This window comes from Typopeltis vanoorti, chromosome 12 (genome assembly GCF_054136105.1).
Source record: "Typopeltis vanoorti isolate ZY-2024b chromosome 12, IOZ_Tvanoo_1.0, whole genome shotgun sequence".
Classification (NCBI taxonomy): domain Eukaryota; kingdom Metazoa; phylum Arthropoda; class Arachnida; order Uropygi; family Thelyphonidae; genus Typopeltis; species Typopeltis vanoorti.
In genome coordinates, this window is record NC_143560.1 from 136,142,704 (window position 1) to 136,166,466 (window position 23,763).

Consider the following 23,763-nt stretch of genomic DNA (forward strand, 5'->3'; position numbering starts at 1 on the left):
TCTCTAAAGATCGTTGGTATCACTGAAATTTGATTAACCGACACAAACTAATTACACACCTAATTTTAAGGAGTGAGAGCCTCTGCAGCTCAGTCAGTATAGACGAAGCCCTTTGGTCAGAAAGACCTGGGTTCGATTACCGTCAGTGACGTGAGGAACCTTTATCTGGTCTCCTTCGACGAAAGGTGAGTTAGCCATCCTCATTCGGAAGTAGGGTTTTTTTCCACCTGAAAACTCAGCCCCAAAAACAGGCAAACCAGCCCCGTGAACACACATGGATTACAGTCATGAATATGTCCCAGCCATATGCTGGTTCCGAACCTGAATAAAATAGGGGGAGTTGCAGAAAGCAAATGTGAACTACCCCTGTAAAAATTTCACCAGGAACACTTTGTGGGCAATGCCTACAAAGTTACCTATGGTCAGAAATGACTAAAAGGGAAAACCAGTAGTTTAAAGGACTTACTAAGAAAATGGATACAAGGAAGGCCTCTACTAGTAAATAAGAACTAAAATTATTGTGTTTCAACTTTAAAATTATTCTAATTGTTCACAGTAAATTTCATTTAATGTGTTTTGAATTAAACTTTTTTTATTGCATTAATTTTTATTAATCTTGTTTTTCTCCCTCTTTCTCTCTCTTTTTATTTTGTTCCTCTTTTTTGTTGTCTCCTCTTCTCTATTTGTTTATTTTTTCCTGGTAGATCGTGAAGAGCCATGTTGTGGCCACCCCTGGTATAGCATATTTCAGCAAGATAGGGTTGGTAAATGTGGTAGTGGAGTGTTACTCATGATAAAAGAATTGTGTTCTCTGAGTGGAAAATCACAGTGAAAATAACACTACTGACTGTGAGAGTATATGGTGTTGAGATAGGTGTTTGTAAGACAAGATCTTTATTGGGATGTTGCTACAGAACAGGGAATATAAATTATGAGCAGGAAATGTTTAGGCAAATTAGTTTGTCAAGTGCAGAGTGAGTAACCATTATGGGGAAATTCAACTATAGTGATATAAACTGTGGAAAGGAGACAGCATTCGGCAGTTAGGGAAATGAACTGAATTTTTGGATTTCTTCAGTGACAACTGTCTTATTCAGCATTTGTGGGATGGAACACGAGGATCAAGAGTTTTTGATTTGGTCATAGCATCAGCAAATCTGATTGACTGTGATGTCATTCTTGATCCCTTCCCCATCGGTGAGAGTGACCATGTAGTCCTGACTAGTAGAATGAATAGGCATGTGGAGGTATAAAAACAAAAAGAATTTATGTGGAATTATAAGGCAAGCAACTATTATAAACAAGCTTGCTGCAGTACAGTGGGTGAAAGCATTTGAAGGATGGGTCATTAGTGCATGGGAAGCTTAGGACAAGCTTAGGAGATTGCTTGGTTCAGTGCCATGGCATGTAAAACTGCAAGGGCTGGAGGTTGATAGCGCATGAGAAGCAGTAAAGGAGCGTTTGAAGGAGGTAATGGCTGACTTTATACCTATAGTCCGGATAGTAAATCAAGTAGGGGTTAAATGGATGAATAACACCATTAAGCTTGAGCTGCAAAAAAAGAAAACTGTGGAGGGAATTTAAGGAGAAAGGTGACCTGCAGGCACACAAACAGTATAAAGCACAGGCCAGAAGGGTAACGAGTGTGGTAAGAAAAGCAAAAGCAGATTATGAAAGGAAATTAGCCATGCAAGCTAAAGTGCATCCCAAACAGTTTTTCAATACGCTGCAAGTAAAAGAAAAAATGTATATGGCAGAATGATTTTAAGGAATGCTGATGGTAGGGAGGTAACTGAATCAATTGATATAGTGTACTGAGCGAGCACTTTGCAAAAGTATATCATCCAGGTGGTGATATTGCAGGAATAAAGGATCCAATAGCTTATATTACAGAACCGTAATGTGAATACATCTGTGGGATTAGATGGTATACCAGCTCGGGTCTTATATGAAGTGGCTAAAGTATTGTCAGTGCCCTTGACCATTTTGTTTAATTTGAGTCTCAGGGATGAAAAGAGGGGAAAATAGTTCCACAGCATAAAGGAGGTTCCAACACTGCTGTTGCAAATTACCGACTGATCAGCATATCAGGGGTCGTTCTCAAGGTCTTGGAGAAAGTAGTCAAGAGAAAAATACAGGAATGGATAGATGAAAATGGGATACTGTATGGGGGACAGCATGGTTTTGTGAAGGGTAGATCATGTCTTAGTAACTTGCTCACGTTTTATAACACAGTGACAGGCTGAACTGGATAAGGGTAATGGGTTTACAGTGATACTACTGGACCTTGCTAAGGCCTTTGAAAGGATACTACATGGAATTCTAATCGGTAGACTGTAGCATATGGGGATGGATATAGGGTTGGTGAGATGGATAGGAGGATGGTTGATGGAGAGATATCAGAGAGTAGTGTATTCAGGAGTAGAGTTCAAAAAACAACCTGTGACTAGTGGTGTGCCGCAGGGCTCTATTCTTGGACCACTGCTGTTTAATCTGTTCATTAACGATATAGAAAAGGATCTGAGAAGAATTATTCATTTGTTTGCTGATGACACAAAGTTGGGTACAGCAATAGTGAATGTACATGATGTCAAAATTTTGCAGGATCATTTGGATAGATTGGAGGACTAGGCTAAGGAGAATGGATGTCAATTTAATGTAGCAAAATGTAAGATTATGCATTTTGGGGTGAAAAGATTAGCAGCAGTATACTACATTGGTGGAACTGTACTCTAGGAGATTGACGAGGCCAGGGATTTGGGAGTGTTGGTGGATAGGGAGTTGAAGTTTAGGGGGCACATTGCAAAAGTGGCTAAATCAGCTCATCAAATCACTTGGTTACTGAAGAATACTTTGACGAGCAGAGACAAGCAAGTTATTGTTCCTCTGTATCGAGCCTTGATAAGACTCCATCTTGACTACTGTGCCCGGATTTGGGTGCCAGGGTTTCTTCTTGATGGGGATGAAGTGGAGAGAATCCAGAGGCAAGTGAAGAAGATGATAGCAGGTCTATGGAATGAACCCTATAAGAACAAGTTGAAGATTTGTGGGTTGCAGAAATTGGTTGATTGGCAGAAAAGGGGTGATATGATTGAGACATTCAAATTACTGAAGGGTTTCTATAAGATTAATTCAGAGGATATTTTTGAGAACAGGACTGGTGGTGGGAGGACTAGGGGCCATCCATGGAAGCTGGGCAAGAGTGTGGTTAGCAAGGGTGTTAGAGCTAGATTTTTTACTTGGAGAGTGGTGAATGAGTGGAATAAGCTGCCAGAGTCTGTTGTAGGCCATGACTGTGAATGAGTTCAAGGCAAAGTATTGCCTTGAACTCATTCATATTATAGATACTGTGTGGATGTTGAATAATTGTTCTCTGTTGTGGGTGCATGACTGTGAATGAGTTCAAGGCAAAGTATTATAGATAATGTGTGGATGTTGAGTAGTTGTTCTTGATATGATGTTTAGGGCCTCTCTCAATGAATCTAAGGATTCCTTGGAGTTGCCTGTAATAATAATAAGTGAATAAGATAAAGCAATTTGGACTAAAATGAATGACAAGAAATAAAAAGGGAATTGCAGAAGAAAAAGAGTTTATGCAAGACATATAAATTGAGAGGTAGAGAAATGTTTCATGAATAATATAGGGCTTAGACTAGGAAAGTGACTAGTATTGTCAGCCAAGAAAAATGAGGATATGATAGAAGACTGGTGCTGCAAGCTAAGGAGAATCCCCAGTAGATTTTTTTCTATGTGGCAAGTAGGACGAAATATGATAGTGGGTGGAATTACCGTGCTGGATAGTGATGGCAATCAGGTAACGAAAGCAGATGATATAATTGAAAGGGAGATGGTAAATCCCGTTTTCTTTTATAGCCGGGTACGAAACTCGGATCGAAATCCATCGAAGTCCTAGAGTTTCATGCCGAAAAAATTATCGGCGAGCCCAAGAGTAAGTAATCCCTTGGGTAGTACAACACCAGGGCAACTCCATGCAAAGGTGGAGCAAGCTCCATCACTAACCTTAATATTCTCTCTCAATGTAAAACACAGCTCCTAAAATATGTATACTGTTTTACATTATGAGAAGAGGTCACTATCCAGACCGGTTTCAACCTTTTTTTGAGGTCTCATCAGTGAGTAGGTAGACCTGGAATATCAAGGTTTTAAGTGAACTGAACTTACATACCTCTAGTATCGAATTGCCAAAATGGTGTACTCATATATTGTTATTACCAAATTGTTATTACTATGTTTTACCGGCTACATAAGTTAATTGAAAGGGAGATGGTAAATCCTGTTTTATTTTATAGCCGGATACGAAACTCGGATCACTTAAAACCTTGATATTCCAGGTCTACCTACTCACTGATGAGACCTCAAAAAAGGTTGAAACTGGTCTGGGTAGTGACCTCTTCTCATAATGTGAAACAATATACATATCTTAGGAGCTGTGTTTTACATTGTGAGAGAATATTAAGGTTAGTGATGGAGCTTGCTCCACCTTTGCGTGAAGTTGCCCTGGTGTTGTACTACCCAAGGGATTACTTACTCTTGGGCTCGCCGATAGTTTTTTCGGCATGAAACTCTAGGACTTCGATGGATTTCGATCCAGTTTCGTACCCAGCTATAAAATAAAATGGGATTTACCATCTCCCTTTCAATTAACTTATATAGCTGGTAAAACATAGTAATAGCAGATGATATAGTTGAACAATTTAATGATCACTTTATTAGTGCTCCATCTGGTTACAGCAGATTTTATTCCTAGAAGGACAATGATTGGTGATGTGTTAGTAGTGAAGATGATGTATTCTGAATTCTGAGCATGCTAATTGTCAATAAGGAAGGACGACTAGATGGAATTCATGTGTTTTAACAGAATATGCTGTATAACTGAATATACCATTAACTTTGGTGTTTAATGAAAGTTTTGTAATGGGAGACAGGTCACTGGAGAGTGGAAGGAGGCAGTGCTGTACTTACACTTTTCCCAAGACTGGTGGGAGCCTGAGGCACTAGAGTGCTCCATGGCCCCCTCCTCATTGTATAACTTATTATACTATAATAAGTTATACAATGTATAGCTTATTTTCTCTAATTTTTTAGGGCTCCTAGCTAGAACCTCTTGCACCTGTGCATAAGTACAGCCCTGGAGTGAGGGTAAGATAGTACCCATTGCATAAGGGTGACAGTAGAATGGTGATATCCAACTAATAGCCTGTTTTCATTTCCTCTATAGTTAAGATTTTGTAGAAATAGCTAAGAACTCATATACAAAATTGGGCAAGTGAGGGCAATGTTATTTATGCAGGCAAGCCTGGATTTGTTAAAGGATGTTCTTCTGGTAGTCTGGTTACCTTTTACAGTAAGTCATAACTATAATTTTTTCCATTGCTGGAGATTTCTGCCTCCATGAAAATCTCTTAATGCAGCCCTGCAAATGTCATGTAAATAGACATCTATACATTGGGAATATGATAAGTTTGGTTCGAGGCTATTTTGAGTATGGATATGTTATATGAAGCACCTTCAAGACGGGTGATATTTTTTTATCATTTATTCAGTGCTTTTTTTAGTATATCATTGAGATTTTTAATGGTTTTATTGTAATGCATTTACTAATATTATTAAGGGCAACTCCAAGGAGTCCTTTGACTCACTTAGACCCTAAGCATCATCCAACATTTGCTATAATTTATTTGAATAAACTATAATTATAATTTTAATAAACTTTTAATTAAAAAAAATTAATTTGAATAAACCATAACTATAATTTATTTGAATTTTTCAAATGCTTTTGACAGGGTGCCACATGACAAGTTGGTTTTTAAGTTGCAACATATGGGTTTGGATATCAGGCTATTAGAGTGGATTGGTGGTTAGCTCTCTGATAAACATCAGAGTTGTGTTTGAAGGAGCAGTATCAGGGACTAGAATGGTGGAGTTGCACAGGATCATTACTATTCAATCTTTATGTCGATATTGTCCCAGGACTATAAGGAGATGTTTAGCTGTTTGCATATGATGTAAAGCTTGGGAGGGTCATTTGTAATAGTGATGTTTTGGCTCTTCAAGAGGATTTGAATAAGCTGGAAAGGTGGACAAATGAATGGGGATGTCACTTTAATACAACTAAATATTAGGTTTTAAAATTTTGGATCTACAGATGGAATGCTTAATACTCACTTGATAGACTTATACCGGAAGAAGTGGGGGAAGCAAGGGATCTTGGGGTGATTGTGGAAGGAAATTTGAAGTTCTGAGAACGTGTTGCAAAGTTTGTGAAGACATTTCAGAGAATTGCTGCAATGTTAAGGAGAATGTTGATCACAAGAGGTAAAAGGATGGTGGTCCCATTGTGTAAATCTTTGATTAGACCACATCTGGATTTCTGTGCTCAGATCTGGTCACTGGTATTTGAAGGTAATAAGATAATAATCCTTCAACAGCTTAAATGCCTTGATCATATACTCCCTTTGTTTTTACAGCCTAGGATGTAAAGTGGGAACTCGAAATATTAGTGCTCTCCATATTTTGTGAAGTTTTATGCAGCCATATGTATTCAAATTATACTGATTTTTGAGAGCAACTTTAGATTCTAAAAATAATCTTTCTCATCTAAATTTACTGTGATGGAGCATGGTCTGCAAGGCTCAATTGACTATAGCCATCATTGCAGGTGTATTTTTTATATTTTTCTTGCTGTTGGTGGCTATTCTTGACTACTGCCTGTCTCTACTAGGCCAACTTACAGGAATAGGGAACTCTATATACACCAGCAACTGAGGAGGAAGATGATTCTTGGTAAAGATTTGAAAGCTGTATAGGTGTTGTTATCTCTAAGCTTCTGGCTTTTTTTCCTCTCTCTTTCTCTTTCTTTCTCTCTCTCTCTCTCCCTGACATGCCTTGGAGGCAGGTTATTGTTCCTCCTGATCAAGCTTTGATAAGACCCCATCTTGACTACTGCACACAGATCTGGGTGCCAGGGTTTCTTAGTGATGAGGAGGAGGTGGAGAAGATCCATAGGCAAGTGACCAAAATGGTAGTAGGTATGTAGAGTGACCCTTACGAGAACAGGTTGAAGATTTGTGAGTTACAGAAACTGGTTGATAGGTAGAAAAGGAGTAGTATGGTTGAGATATACAAATTACTGAGGGATTTATACAAGATTAATTCAGAGGAAATTTTTCAGAACAGGTGTGGTGGTGGTGGGAGAACCAGGGGCCATCCATGGAAACTGAATAAGAGTTTAGTTAGCAAGACTGTTAGAACTAGATTTTTTGCTTGGAGAGTAGCGAATGAGTGGAATAGGTTGCCAGAGTCTTTTGTGTGCCAGAGACTATGAATGAATTCAAATCAAAGTATGATAGATACTTTGCAAATGTTGGATGATGTTTAAGGTCTAAGTGAGTCAAAGGACTCCTCGGAGTTGCCCTTAATAATATTAGTAAATGCATTACAATAAAACCATTAAAAACCTCAATAATATACTAAAAAAAGCACTGAATAAATGATAAAAAAATATCATCTGTCTTGAAGGTGCTTCATATAGCATATCCATACTCAAAATAGCCTCGAACCAAACTTATCATATTCCCAATGTATAGATGTCTATTTACATGACATTTGTAGGGCTGCATTAAGAGATTTTCATGGAGGCAGAAATCTCCAGCAATGGAGATTTACAATCTTTCTTTGAAGAAGAATGGGGCATCAGACCCTTTGTTTACTCTATGTCATGATATATATGTATACATTATGGGAACATAACACAGTGCTCATTGAATTGTATGAATTTTCCACTCACTATCATTATATTCCCATAATATCACCTTATACTTGAGAAAAATTATTTAAATCAACTAATAATAACTTTAGGCCTACTTTCAGTTAACCCACATCATCTTCATTACTTTGTGTAATGCCTGCATGCATATATCTTATTATATTTTGTTCCCTGATGATGGCAGTTTGGCTTTGCTGAAATATTGAAAGTATTCATTAAATTTATTTTGGTTAATATTAGTCTACATTGTAATCTCCTTAAATAATACAGTTATGAATTAGCCAGCATACAAGTCTTACCACCAGACTATATCAATTAATGTACAGTGTTGACTTCCTTGTGTTCATAACAGCATGGTAATCTGTGAAGTTTATTCACAGATTACCATGCTCTATTTATACAGACTTATGCAGCATAGTCCCTGAACTTAATTTCTTTGTCTATCATCACCTCCAGGTCTTGTAGCCTTATTATAATCAAGTCTCATTTTGTCAACCCAGTGTGATAAACTGACACTGTTATTATTTTGTTAATTATTAAAAACCACATAAAAAATAATGAACTCTTATTTATTTAGAAATCTCTTTATAAAATTCTGCTTTTTATTTGTGTTTTTTCCCACTCTGAAGAAGCATAATACACAGTAGTCTCGTAGCCAACTAGTAATTTATTTATTTAAGTAAATCCCTTTTACATGATTTTTTACAGTAATTAACATAATATGAATATAACAAGCAATGGAAATTTTAACTGTTATTGTTTATCCATAGCATCAGCCTATTCAAGATCCTGTTCTGGAATTCTATTTTGTATTAGGGGCCCCTTGTCAATCTATAACACTGATTATCTTCAGTAAACAGTAGGATATTTTCCTTAATTTCCTCAGTGTCATTAACATGAAGTTGAACGCAGCGGTCTAAGAATACAGCCCTTTTGCACTTTGACTTCACTCTCCAAATACTCTGGATCTCTTTTTTGACCATTTCTCCTTCCAGAGACACCATACAGATCGCCACTCATCTTGGCAACTTTGATCACAATCTTATACAGGTCTGTTCTCTTGTAGAATATCCCCCACCCCACACACACTCCCAGCCTTTCATCCTCTGGCACTACAAAAGAGCAAACTGGGATGACCTCTGGAATCTCTACTCCCCCTTTACTTAGTCTGACCATTGTTTTTGCTCTTCTGACCGTAATATATGCTGTGAACAGGTTACAGAAATTATTCTCACTGGCATGAAGAATTTCATCTCCAATTCAGTTGAATTTGAATTGGATGAATCTAAGAAAAGATTTAGCGTATTACAAGTAGCTTCCTTCGAGAACTCCAGCTTCATACTCTACATCAAAGCACACAATATATGCAAATCAGCTATCAATATATCCAAATCTAATCTAATTTCATAAAGACCATCCATCAGCAAAAAGCTTGCCTCCTGTCCAAATAGAAGTTATGCCTTCTGGTCCCTCGCTAAGACCGTTGGATGCAACTTCTGGTCTCCTGCACTTCCACTCCTCTCTCATCTTGATGGCACCACTGTTATTTCACCCAAAGATAAAGCTCACCTACTTGCATCACTCTTTTCCTCAAACTCCTGCATTAATGATGAAGGAAAAAGAAACTCCTGCCATACCAGAATCCAAGCACTGTATGCCTCCTTTAGTTTTTTGACAAAAAGAAATCAGGAAACTACAAAAAAACTTGGGTACTAGAAAGTCTTCTGATCCTGATGGCATCTCTCCTATTGTTTTCAAACATTATGCTCCAGAATTAACACCTGTCCTGCATTGTCTCTACAATCTACTATACATGTGTGGTACTTATTCCAATGCATGGAAGCAATCTCATATCCATCCTATTCCAAAAAAGAATAATAGAAGTCAACCATCAAACTGCCAACCAGTTGCCATCCCCTTTGCCCCTGGGTGTGGCAATGGACGTTCTTTTTCAAAGTTCCACGATGCACTAAATGGAAAATTTTTCTGTCTTGATCAAGGACACCAGTGATACTGATGAATTATTTTCTCTGATGGAATTAGAGAAATCTGAGACTGTAAAGTGGCATTAATAAAGAACTCTACCTTGATACATTCTAATTTATAAAGTAATAAAATAAACTGGTTTTCGCTGGTAAAGAATTTCTGATTTGTACTTCTTGCAATGAAATTGCCTTTTCAGGCAATATTTATAGCAAGGATGAATGGAACAATATATGAACAGTAAGGAAGCACTGCATAGTCCAATAAAAATTAAGGAGACAAAGGAAAAGTTTTATATTTTGAGAAAAGGTCTGATAAAGAACTCTGTAATGAACATTTGTGTTTGTAGAAATTTGTTATAAAAAAAAATAAAAAAACGTACTGTCTGGTAGACTGATTAAGTATATGTACCAATAATAGAATGGGTTGGTTAGTGAATGACTTTATCCTCCAAATATCTCAAATGTATAGTTTTATTTAGAAGACCTTGGATTTAAATAGTTTTATAGTTATTAATTTAATTTTAAATACCATGTGTATAGTTTTAGTTGTGTTAAATATATTTTATTTATTTGGTCTTCAGTCACTCATTTCCTGGATCCTAAAAATAATTAAATCATTGCACCAATTGTATATTGAACCTTTGTAAATTTACTTACCACTTGGTCTGAAAACAGTAAGGTGCATCTGTAACGACACAAACAACTATGGACATATGAACAAAGGGACACATAACACTAGACTAGTTTCATTTACCAGTGTAAGACCACTACCAATGTCCTATTTATTATCGGTGCTTAAAGTTATTTAAGCTTAAAATTATTTACCAGTTATTTATTATCGGGTTGAATTGGGTTCCATGTTTGAAGCCTTCCAGTACAAGATTTGTGAATTAGCAAACATATAAATCCCCCTGAATTACTAAAATACAATAGGTTTAACAACCATTTGTGGGTAGGATTCATATAAAAAAAAATAAATACTTAAATTCTAGGAACATCTATTATAATCATCAAATTCCTGCCATCTACCCTCAAGGGGTGTACAGGGTATGATAGTACTACATGAAAAATTTACATCATTACTAAGTTCCTAACAATTTTTCTCCAAATCAGTCTGTTACCTGTCAAGACTCCAACATTATCAGATCTTATCTTTCTGTCGTCTAAGGCACTTTGTACCATATCAATCCAAATATATCTTGTTCTTCCTCTTCGTCGTTTTCCTGCAAACCTGGAAGAGAATACTTGTTTTGCTAATCTTTCCTCACCCATTCTCTTTCAGTTAGTATACCACCTGAGATTAGCTCTGTTAACGCATTCCTGGATGCTGACAATGTCAAGTTCTTTCCTAATATCCTCATTTTTAATATGATATTGCCATTGATGGCATCTGTTCACACCTCTAATCTTTCTCTGGACTTTCATATCTGCGGTCTCTAGTCTTTGGTGGAGTGTTTTACTTCTGACCCAGCTTTTAGATCCATAAGTTAAAACTGGTTTGAACACTGTCTTGTATATAGCTAATTTAGTGTTCTGACTAATTTCTCTCTTGTTCGATATGAATTTATTCAATTCACTTCCTTCCATACTAGCTTTGTTGATTCTGTTGTCTGTTTCCATATTTAATTTATCATCTTCACTAAAAATTGTGCCTAAGTAGCTGAAATGTTTTACTTGTTCCACGGGTTCTCCGTTCACAATGCAGTTGACATTTTCAACGATTCTGCCTATTTTCATTGTCTTTGTCTTTTTATTGCTGACCTTCATACCATATCTATTACAACAGTTATTCAATTTAATCAGAGAATCTTTCAGACTTTGACAATTTTGATATCATGTTTAATACCACTTTACTTCATAATGTGATCCATATAGATAATGAATAACAGACGGGATAATGTACATCCTTATACATTATCCCCTGACACCAGATTTAACATTAAACCACCTTCCTGTACCTCCTTCGATTCTAACTGCTGACTTACAACTCAAATAAAGACTAAGTGTTGCTTGATATAATGCCCCATTAACACCATATAATTGTAGCATTTTGAATAGTTTCTCTCTTGGAACCTTGTTAATACAGATAAAAATCTTGAAATACAGATCCTTCTTATATTCAAATGATTTCTCAACTATTTGTTGTAAAGTGAAAGTCTGATCCCGACAGCCTCTATTTGGCCTGAATCCAGCTTGTTCTTCACCAAGCTTTTCTTCCACAATTCTTCTCAACCATTTCTCAAGTATGCTTGCATAAATCTTACCAGGAACACTCAGTAGGGAAATACCTCTGTAATTCTCATATTCAGTTTTATTTACCTTTTTATATATGGGTACTATGAGAGCTCTACTCCAATCATTGGGAATTCGTCTGCTCTGTCCAGGCCTTCTGAACTATGCAGTGCAACTAATGTAAGACTTCTATATCACCATACTTCAGCATGTCTGGTTGAATATCATCTACTCCTGCTGCCTTTCCACGTTTCAAGCCTTTGATGGCTTTTTCTACTTCAAGTATGGATGTGTATTCCTAACTGTATGCCTGTTGAGTGTTTTTACCACTGTACTATCACTGCTTGTTTCATTTAGTTTTTCAAAGTAATTACTCCATACTTTAAGGATATCTTTTTTTCCTGTTTTCATGTCACCTTTGTCATCTCTAATTCCTTATACAGCATGCTTTTCTCCATTTCTGAGCTTCTTCAACAACCTTCAGAATATCTTGCCACCTTCTTGATATATATTTTCTATGTTTTTACCCAAGTCTTCCCATGACTTTTGTTTAGCTAGTTTTACACAGTGTTTCGCTTTCTTACGTTTGTCTCTGTATTCTCTAAGAGTACAAGCTGACTTATTTGCCAGCAACTTTTGATATGCTTTCTTCTTTTCCTTCACTGCCTCTTTAATTTTCTGGGTCCACCATGGAGTTCTGATTTTTCTATCCTTGCAGACAACCTCACCACATGCTTCTGTGGCTGAATCAATCAGGGTTTTCTTCAAGGCTTGCCATTGAATCTCCAAGGTTTGGTTCCTGTTCTCAAACTCTTTCATTTTTTGTTCATTAATCTTTGTGTATTTTAGTCTACAGTTCACATCTGAGAGCTGCTCAACTTTTATTCACTTTAAAACTTTCTTACATGTTATTCTTTTCAGTATGAAATTCAATTTTATCCTGCTCAAGACTAAATAGTTATCACTTCCAGTTTCAAATCCTCTGCACACTCTGGTGTCCTAGACATCCTAGACACCAGGGAGAAAACATCACCATCAACAATAACATAGTCAATGAGACTTTTCTTATTCCTTGCCTCTTCTCTCCATGTGAATTTGGGGACATTTTTATGTGGAACATGGTGTTAGTAATAACCAGTCCATGTCCTGAGCAGAAAGCCAAAAGGTATTTACCATTATTATTAGCTTTGCTCTTTTCTCCAAATTTTCCCAAAATATTTTTCTATGTTTGACAATCATTTCCTTCTCTACTATTTAGATCCCCAACAAGGACCAACTTTTCCTTTTTCATTGTGTCAGTCTTTCTCTAAAGCTTTAAAAAATTCTTCCACTTCTACCTTAGTAGAACCTTCTGTGAGACCATAGGCACAAATAAGTTTCATTGTCCAATTTCCATTCTGATATTTGCCCACATCATTCTACTTGAGATTGCCTGCCATTCAATAAGATTAGCCTCATATTTTGTGTTGAATACTATGGCCACTCCTTCTTTTCCTTGATTGTCATTGACTGAATATAGCATTTTGTATTTATTGCTCAGAAAGATCTTGCTAGTTTTATCTTTTTTGTTTCAGTCACCCCCTATTATATTGATCTGATACTTATCTATTTCCTCAGCTAGTTCAATTTTTTTGCCATTCAGACTTCTTGTGTTGATAGTACTAATTTTTAACTCTGGTGATGTTGAGTTGGGCTGTGTTTTTAGATTTGTTCCAGTAGCTGACTTTTCGCTATTTGCCCTGGTTTCCTGGCAAAAACAACGCGGGCCTTGCTTAGCCGGGCGACTCCCCAGCTGCCATAAAATTTTGTCATGTTGTACCATCATTTTGTATTTTGGTTTAAACCAATAAGAATATAATTTGGTCGGCTAAGTCCCAAATTACCAGCTCATTCGCGTTCGTTCATTGTCCAGGTAGATACCCAACAGGGTGCACCACGAGAAGGTGAGGATTGGACATTAGGTCAGAAGCCCTGGTCGGTTTTCCGCATTCCTTTGAATGCTATTGTGGAGGTCTCCTCTCAGTTTGACCCTTAAGCACCCCTCTTCTATTATCTTAATTTTGAATTATCTAAATCAACCTGAAGTTACAATGACGGGGGGGGGGGGGGTGACAGTTGTCCTATGAGTTAACACCAGATTGTTAAAACATCAATTATAATTGCAAAGTATTTATTTAATTACAGGGTGGGATCTAAATGTTGAGCTTGATGCCTGTAATATTGTGAAAACTGAAATTGTATATCAATCAAATTTATTGATATTAAGGAATAAATATTATTTATATCAGCACTTTTTTTTAAAGGAATGCTTCAAAAGGATCCAAAAGATAGGCTAACACTTCAGCAAATCAGGGAACATGAGTAAGTTTATTTAATTATTTAAATACACTATCCTACTGGTGATTAACTTTCAATACACAGGCTGTCCAATGGAAATTTTCAGTGTATTCTGTAAAGCAATTTCATCATTGAAAATTAAACATTTTTTATCTTTAAAAAATACCAAAAATTTGTCTCCATGTGAATTTATCAAAAAAAAAAAAAAATTGCATTTTTTTAATATGAAATTTTTCTGTGTAATACAGCTGTTTATCGAAATTGATTATGTTGCTTTGAAGGAAGGAATCCTAAACATTTGGGAAATTGCAAATACACCTTCATGACAAATTTGTCATTTTATTTGTGATTTTTAATTTTTCATGAAATGTTAAAGATGTATTATTTTTATTTATTTTTTAATTTATTATTATTATTATTGCAGTTTATTTTATTTTTCATAGTCCAGTTGGTCAAGTGGATAGTATTTCGACTCTCCAGTAGGTCATAAGTTCCGGTCCTGCCGTAGAAATGGAATCGATGTTTATTATTATGATTATCAACACCCAACCTCCATGGAGTCAGAGACTTATCGTGGGAGGTACTCACTATTGTATGTAATGCTCATCCAACCGCATCTTAAACTGATTCAATGTGTCCATATTCACAACACTCTGGTGATGCATTCCACTCACCAACCACCCTCCATACAAAGAACCTGCTTCTCACTCCTTTGCTCGCACCCTCCATATACATTTTCCAGCAATGGCCTCTTGTTCTACTCCCCTCTCCAATTCTATGAAAAATCTCTTCCATGTCTACCTGATAACAACCCCTGACCAGCTTATATGTCTCAATGATATCCCCCCCCCCTCTTTGTGGGAGGTACTCACTATTGCATATAATGTAATATCTATTCACAATTCCTATTCACGAGGCTCTGCAACTTACAATCTCTCAATCTGTCATCGTACTCCACATTCCAAAGACCACTGACTACCTTTGTGAATCTTCTCTGTATCCTTTCCAACATATCCTCGTCACCAAGAAAACCCAGCAGCCAAATCTGTGCATAATAACCCATATGAGGCCTGATCAAGGTCTTATACAATGGAATCATAACCTCTCTATTTCTGCATGTCTGGGTTCTCCACATCATTGCCATTATTCGATGTGATGTCTTCACAACTTGTGCAATGTGGCCCCTGAATTTCAGGTCCTTGTCCACCATTACTGCTAGATCTCTCATCTCCTCTACTTCTGTTAGTTTCCCCACCTTGTTTTATGAATGATTTTCATTGACTGGTATGATTCCACTGCTCTGGTTATTGGATGCCTGAGGTGGCTTTTTAAAAGTCCCATGCTTGATCTCTGAAGCAGGTTTCCAGATTATCTATCCTACCAGACAGTTATGTTTATATACCTGGAGAGTCAGAGGACTCCTTAAATACAAAACGTGGTTATCGTTACCATAAATAAAACAGAAACCAACACACCACCATCACTATAAGTAGTGGTGTTGCTTTCTAATGATCACAAGATGAGTATTGCTTATTATAACGTGTTGTTTTATGAAACAGTGAGCTTTTCACTTGTCCAGTTTTGAATACAGGTAATCTAAAGCCTTGCATGGGGTTGAGGGCATGTCTTGTCCACATGAGAGTGCAAGATAGTATCTGCTGAAATTTCACTTATACTGAGAGGATGGCATTTACTACACCATCAAAGTTATGCTTCCATTAAGCAGGACAGGTCATGCCTAATGAAGATCATCAGATCATGAAATTCATTCCCCACCTAAAGATATTCACAGCTATCTCTGCTCATGACAGCATTCATACACACAGTCTGTTGGTTGGAAAACAGGTATACACTATCCACTTAGGCAAACCATGCTGATATATATTTTGATTATTAATTTTAAAAATAAATATATATTAAACTTAAAAAGATTTTATCAGCACTCAAGTTATGGAATCGCATTGCATCTGACCTGCTTTGAAAAATTCACATGAAGAGGCATATCAGATATTTTATATTCTGTATATCAGTGTTAATCATACACACAAGAAGTTGCAGACCTTGAGTGCTGTGTTTATGAATAACTGGATAGTAATTATCAAGTGAAGAAGATTGTTTCAGAGAATAATAGATGATGGAATCAAACAGAAGGAGCTGGTTCAGTTGGATTTTAAATGGATATTAACCAAATGCCACATGTGTTTATTCCATTGAAGGGATGAGAAATCATGACTATCAGTTTTGTAGAATGGCACTCATGCTAATATATGTTGAAAACTGAAACGCTGTTTGTAGGATATCAGTTGGTGTGAGCATGTGACATGGGAATCATAATTAGCAGAACTCTCCTAATTGGATTCTAAGCATTCTCTGAACTGCATTTGTCTGCAGGCTTGAATCTCACTCTGGACATGGATGTATGTGGTTGTCTTTAGGTGGTAGATGAATTTCATCACCCATGCAAGACAGCAGGGTTTCCAGATTATGTAAAAAAAAAAATAAATAAAAATACAAGTGTGTGTGTGTGTGTATGTGTTTTATTTACTTTGACATACTTTAAGCTGAATGTCAAAATTCAATTAAAGTATGATTTTATATATTAACGATATAGGGAAGTGTTAATAATTGGTGGATTTTTATATTGAGGATATCCATATTTATCTTAATATTTAATCCTACCATAGAGATGATCTCTGTTTCTAACAATTATTTTTTTATTCCGAGTGTACCTATATTTTATTATGTGCACAAGGGTTCACTCCAATTGGTGCAATGATCTTAACTCTTTCTTTCAGAATCCAATTAATCACCGACTCAACACCAAATACAAAATAAACACATTTAATAAAACTAAAACAATATATATACACTTCACACAATATTACATAACTATAACTACAAATTAATTGGATCCAAGGCCATTTTAAAATAAACTTACACTTAAGACTAAACACTTTGTTTTCAAAATGACAAAATGTTCATAGACTGTTTCTCTCTCTGTCAAGGCCCTTTTCAGAAAATAATGACTCTATTCTTCATTTTACAGGATCCTTTTTCATCACTCATGTAGCACACATAAAAATCTTCCTGACTTAATTCTGTCTCTTTTTAGTAGAAATAATAGTCAGATCTGGCGTCCTTAATACAGATGAAACTTCCTGATCAGAGTTTTCTCGAACATTACTTTAGAACGTAAATAGCAAATTCTTCTTTTATTCACTAAATGCTTAATGACAGTCTTAACTCTTCCAATAAAAAAATTCACTTACAGTTCTACGATTCCCTTTTCGGAATATACTATAAATCTTTCAATCAGTGTTTCCTCCAATATTCCTTTTAAAACGATTTATAGCAATATTTCTCTTTTATTTATCCACATACTTATTCCACATTAAAACTTAATAGTTCCACAATTCCTTTTTCGGAATATACTATTAATTTTCTTCCGACTGTCACAATAAAACTTAAGTTCCTCTGAACCTAAAAAATCTGCCGGCCTGTATTCTAAATTCCTTCCGAACGATATCTTGTTTACAGCCGTTACCCAGATACCGAACACTTTCTTGTCAGCTGTCAATCACTCATCAAACTTCTCGGCGAGCATGCGCACTCCACGAAAGTGGCAAGTGAGAAAGTTAAGCATAAATAATGGCTGACATGCTGTCTCCGTTAGCGACAAGAGAATGTCCTCATAAAACACAAAACTTAATATTTCAAACCATAATAAATTTGTTTAAAGTAATACAACTATTCAAATCCGTTAAGTACATTAAATTTTTAACTTTACATATCACTTTTAACAAAACAATTTCCATAACGAGCACATCGCAAGTGCCGACAATGCGTGTTATGAAAACAAAACTAATAAACATACTAACATAAACAATACGTAAAAATATTCAGAATTTTAATTATGATTATTTTTATATCAGTTTCATCTTTCTCTGAAAATTTTTTTAAAAAAAAAATTTTAAATAAATATTTAACTTATATCTAAACAAAACTTTTAATGCTTATTCCTAGATCTTAAAAAATAACGTGATTCTTGCTCATCATTATTTACACTTTTGAAATCACTAGTTTCAGAATCACCTGATGCTAGAGATGATTCAGAATTTACATCTTCTAATTTACTATACTTACAAATTTCATTTCTGTACTTTTCAAATATCTCACTTAAGTTATTTGAATTATGCCTTAAATCTACAGAATCATCACTATCAGAATCAGATTCTACAAGTTTCTGAGATTCCTTATCTTTACTAACTAAATTAGAGGTATTTTCACATTCCTCTGTGTTATTTAACTCTATATTAACTTACCTATGATATTCTGCTATAATTTCATCCATGTTAGAGTCAATTTGATCATCATCATCCTTACATTGTACATTATCTGAATTATGTACCCTGATATTTCTAAAATTTCCTGCATTAGATTTTGTTTTACCCAAATTAAATTTTCTCCTTTGCTGCATATTTGAATTATGAGCTTTAAAACTATTCCCTTTTTTACTATTTGATTGTGAATGAGATGCACAATTAGTACTAGGAAAACTATGCTCATCTTTCAATATTTTATTCATACTATCTCCTAATGTAACTAAATTTCTACTCCCTAAAAAGTACCTTTTTAACCTATCAGAGTGTACATTTAAAATTTTACTAGGATTTTTGACATCTTGAATCCTAAAATTCACAGGAGAAAATTTGTCTAAAATTCTATATGGACCTAAAGCTTTCCTTCCTAATTTCCCAACTCTTTTTATACTAGATTTATCATTTAACAATACTAAATCACCTGGTACAAATGACTTATACTTTCTAAAACAATTTATATACTGCCTAGTTTTCTGAGAACTTAATTCTTTATCCACCTTATGAATAACATGAATTTTAGATTTTTTCTCATCTTGATTAAAATGGTTATTCCTAGACGATTCATCATCATCATCATCATCATCATATTCTAGAGATCTAGATAAGTAATCAGCAACTATATTTCTTTTTCCTGGAATATAAGCAACATCAATATTATATTCCTGCAGTTCCAGTGCCCATCTAATCATACATTGATTTTTATTCTTCATAGTACTTAGGAATGATAGAGGCTGGTGATCAGATCTTATTTGAATAGGTTGTCCTAACAATAAATATCTAAATTTTCTCAATGGAAAAATTATTGCTAGTGCTTCCTTCTCTATGGTTGAATAATTCAATTCTGGACCCAATAATTTTCTACTTATAAAAGCTACTGGCTTAAAATCTTCTCCTTCTTTTTGTTCTAGTACAGCAACAATGCAATCATTTGAAGCATCAGCAGAAAGATAAAATACTTCACCAAACTTAGGATAAATGAGAACTGGAGCTTTAGTCAATGCCAGTTTTAGTTTGTCAAATGCTTCTTGTTGAACCTCACCCCAATCGAATTTAAAACCTTTCCTTGTCAAACACACTATGGGTCTCAGTAGCTGTGAACAATTTGGAATAAATTTCCTATAGAAATTTAACATGCCAATAAATCTGCGAACTTGTCTAACTGTTTTAGGAGGTTTAGCTGATAATATGCCTTCTACATTTGACTGAGTTGGCATAATTCCTTTGCTACTGATTTTATGACCTAAATACTCAACTTCTTTTAAGAAAAATTGGCATTTAGAGCACTTTAAAGATAGATTTGCCTCATCTAATCTCTTTTAAGACATTCCATAGGATTTTACAATGGCTATCTATATCCCTTGAATAAATTAGAAGATCATCCTGAAAACAGATGACTCCACTTCCCAACATATCTGATAAGACAGAATTCATTAAAGACTGGAATGACATAGCAGAATTTCTTGCACCTTTTGGTAATCGACATAGTTGATATTTCTGCCATCTAGTAGTAAATGCGAAGTATTTTCTGTCTTCCTTCTTCAAAGGAATCTGAAAGTAGCCAGAATTTAAATCCAGTTTTGTAAAATATTGTGCTCCTTCCAAACATATCAATAATTCCTCAATTTTACACAGAGGGAAAGCAATAGGCTTTGTAACCTTATTGATGGCTCTCAAGTCTAAGACAAATCTCAGGCTTCCATTTGGTTTTTCAATTAAGATGAATTGAAAATGTTCCACTGAGAATTTGACTTCTCAATTATTCCTGCCCTTTCATATTCCTGTAGTAGTTTCTGGCAACGCTCCATATATTTCAGTGGAGTCTGATATTGCCTAATATAAACAGGAGATTGAGTACAAATCTGCACTGAGTGTTCTACTGCATTAGTGCAAGACATCGAAACAATATCCTCTGTGAAAACACCAGAGAAAAATTCAAAGGCAGATTTAAAGAATTTCAGAATTCTATCCCTTTCTTCATTAGTAATTGGTGATTTCATTGAATTCTGCACCAAATTCTCTTTTAATTCCTGAATATTTTCCCTCTCATCTTTCTTTAGAGTCTCAATATTAAACACTTGATCATTATCATCAGTGTCTTGAAAAACTTCAGGAAACTGCTCTAATTTTCCATTGTCACCTGATTTCCTGTCCAAACAGCATTCTAGTCCACACAAGGACACTATATTATCAACAAAATTACATGCAAAACCATGACGTTTCAGAAAATCAATTCCAAATATATTACTTGTACATTTGGATTTGAGGATTCTGGAAGAACTATTAATGGATGGCAAACTTTCAATGGAAAACAAGGAATTGAAATAAAAACATTTATTTGCTTATCAGCTGAAATTTCTGTTTCAAATATTCCCTTTAATTTAATTGGATAACTTAAAACTGAAATATCATTTGGAATTAGAGATTTAATTTTGTTAAACAAGCTATAAGAAATGAGTGAGATATGTGCACCTGTGTCAAGTAAGATTTCACAAGGCACATCTTCAATAGATCCTTGTAAACTGTCAAAGGATTACCTCCATTAGCATAAGGAGCTAATGCTACATCAAACTCTTTTAGGGTTGGAGCTGTCTTTAGCTTTACCCATATCCAGTGAGTAGTTTGACATTTCTGTCCTTGCCAGTATGATATTGGAATAATAACTATTCCCAGATTTCTCTTTATTCTCTGATTTCTTATGTTGAAAACAAGATTTATCTCTAACATAATAACAGTCTTTAGCAAAATGACTCGGTTTATTGCATCTAAAGCATTTTGGAACATATCTCCTATGAGACGCTTTATTCCTGTCAATACCATTAGATTTACAAAAGAAAGATTGATTATCTGTAAGATTCTTGGATATTGTCAAATCAGATATCATTTTAAACAGAAGTTCCTGTCCTTGTACTATTGGTCTCATTGGTCTCTGTTGTCTTTCTATTTCTTCACTAAGAAATGTTTTCAGTTCCTCTAATTTTCCCAAATCATGTAATTGTACCTTGGGCTCAGATTCTGGAATATCTTTAGTGAAATTCACAGAAGTTTCCTTAGACTGTTTCTTTTTATTAGCACCTTTTAATTTATGAAACTTTCCTTCTCTCACTTTATCTGTAGCCACTGTGTTAGGAGAATGAGTTTCATTATAATGAGAAAAGTTCACCTGTTTATTGTTTGAGGAATGAAATATATCTCTAAGTCTCTCTTCCTTTTCTTTAACAAGTTCAAAACACTGTTCAGGATTTCTAACCTTTTTCTTGTATGCTGTTTCTTTCAAATTATCATTAAGGCCAAGCCTAAATTGATTAAACAGCAACCATTCTAAAGAGGATTTCTCTTCAGATGAAACATTAAATTCATGAGTAATGCTCCAAAGTCTGTGATAGTATTCTGAAACAGACTCCCTACTACCTTGAATGCACTGTTGAATTTTCCAAATGTTAGGCCCTAATTCTCTTACACTTGAAAATTCTGATATTAGCAAACTTTTAAAAGTTGCATAACTGTCAGTGTCTCTTAGTAAAGGAGATGTGTTTAAGAATGTTTTGGCTTTGCCCAACAATTTATTCCGAAGTATAATCAACAAATGAAAATCTGACCATTTTCCCAAATCTCTAATTTTTTCTGCATATCTGAAAAATGTTTCTATGCTTTCACTACTATCACCTGAGAAAGAAGACATTACTAAAGTTCGATTAATTAACCTAAAAAATTCCTCATCTTTAACTGAAGAAACTTCACTACTAATATTGCTATCTTCTATAGCCATTTTACTTGAGTCAAGATTTACTTTCTGGATTCTAAAAATAAGTTAAGTCAGAACCAATCCTGTCGTCGACTGCGCCATTGTTAATAATTAGTGGATTTTTATATTGAGGATATCCATATTTATCTTAATATTTAATCCTACCATACAGATGATCTCTGTTTCTAACAATTATTTTTTTATTCCGAGTGTACCTATATTTTATTATGTGCACAAGGGTTCACTCCAATTGGTGCAGTGGTCTTAACTCTTTCTTTCAGAATCCAATTAATCACTGACTCAACACCAAATACAAAATAAACACATTTAATAAAACTAAAACAATATATATACACTTCACACAATATTACATAACTATAACTACAAATTAATTGGATCCAAGGCCATTTTAAAATAAACTTACACTTAAGACTAAACACTTTGTTTTCAAAATGACAAAATGTTCATAGACTGTTTCTCTCTCTGTCAAGGCCCTTTTCAGAAGATATATGACTCTATTCTTCATTTTACAGGATCCTTTTTCATCACTCATGTAGCACACATAAAAATCTTCCTGACTTAATTCTGTCTCTTTTTAGTAGAAATAATAGTCAGATCTGGCGTCCTTAATACAGATGAAACTTCCTAATCAGAGTTTTCTCGAACATTCCTTTAGAACGTAAATAGCAAATTCTTCTTTTATTCACTAAATGCTTAATGACAGTCTTAACTCTTCCAATAAAAAAATTCACTTACAGTTCTATGATTCCCTTTTCGGAATATACTATAAATCTTTCAATCAGTGTTTCCTCCAATATTCCTTTTAAAACGATTTATAGCAATATTTCTCTTTTATTTATCCACATACTTATTCCACATTAAAACTTAATAGTTCCACAATTCCTTTTTCGGAATATACTATTAATTTTCTTCCGACTGTCACAATAAAACTTAAGTTCCTCTGAACCTAAAAAATCTGCCGGCGTGTATTCTAAATTCCTTCCGAATGATATCTTGTTTACAACCGTTACCCAGATACCGAACACTTTCTTGTCAGTTGTCAATCACTCATCAAACTTCTTGGCAAGCATGCGCACTCCACGAAAGTGGCAAGTGAGAAAGTTAGGCATAAATAATGGCTGACATGCTGTCTCCGTTAGCAACAAGAGAACGTCCTCATAAAACACAAAACTTAATATTTCAAACCATAATAAATTTGTTTAAAGTAATACAACTATTCAAATCCGTTAAGTACATTAAATTTTTAACTTCTTTACATATCACTTTTAACAAAACAATTTC

General features: G+C 35.0%; 1 protein-coding gene across 2 annotated transcripts in view; it reads left to right on the plus strand.

Annotated features, from left to right (window-relative positions):
• LOC150101245 (serine/threonine-protein kinase STK11-like) overlaps positions 1–23,763 on the plus strand; it is a 305,719-nt gene that overhangs the window by 187,956 nt on the left and 94,000 nt on the right. For both annotated transcript variants that reach the window (XM_090401375.1, XM_090401376.1), the window contains exon 6: positions 14,307–14,364. In XM_090401375.1, the coding sequence (XP_090257501.1) occupies positions 14,307–14,364 (58 nt within the window). The remainder of the gene's footprint in view (positions 1–14,306; positions 14,365–23,763) is intronic.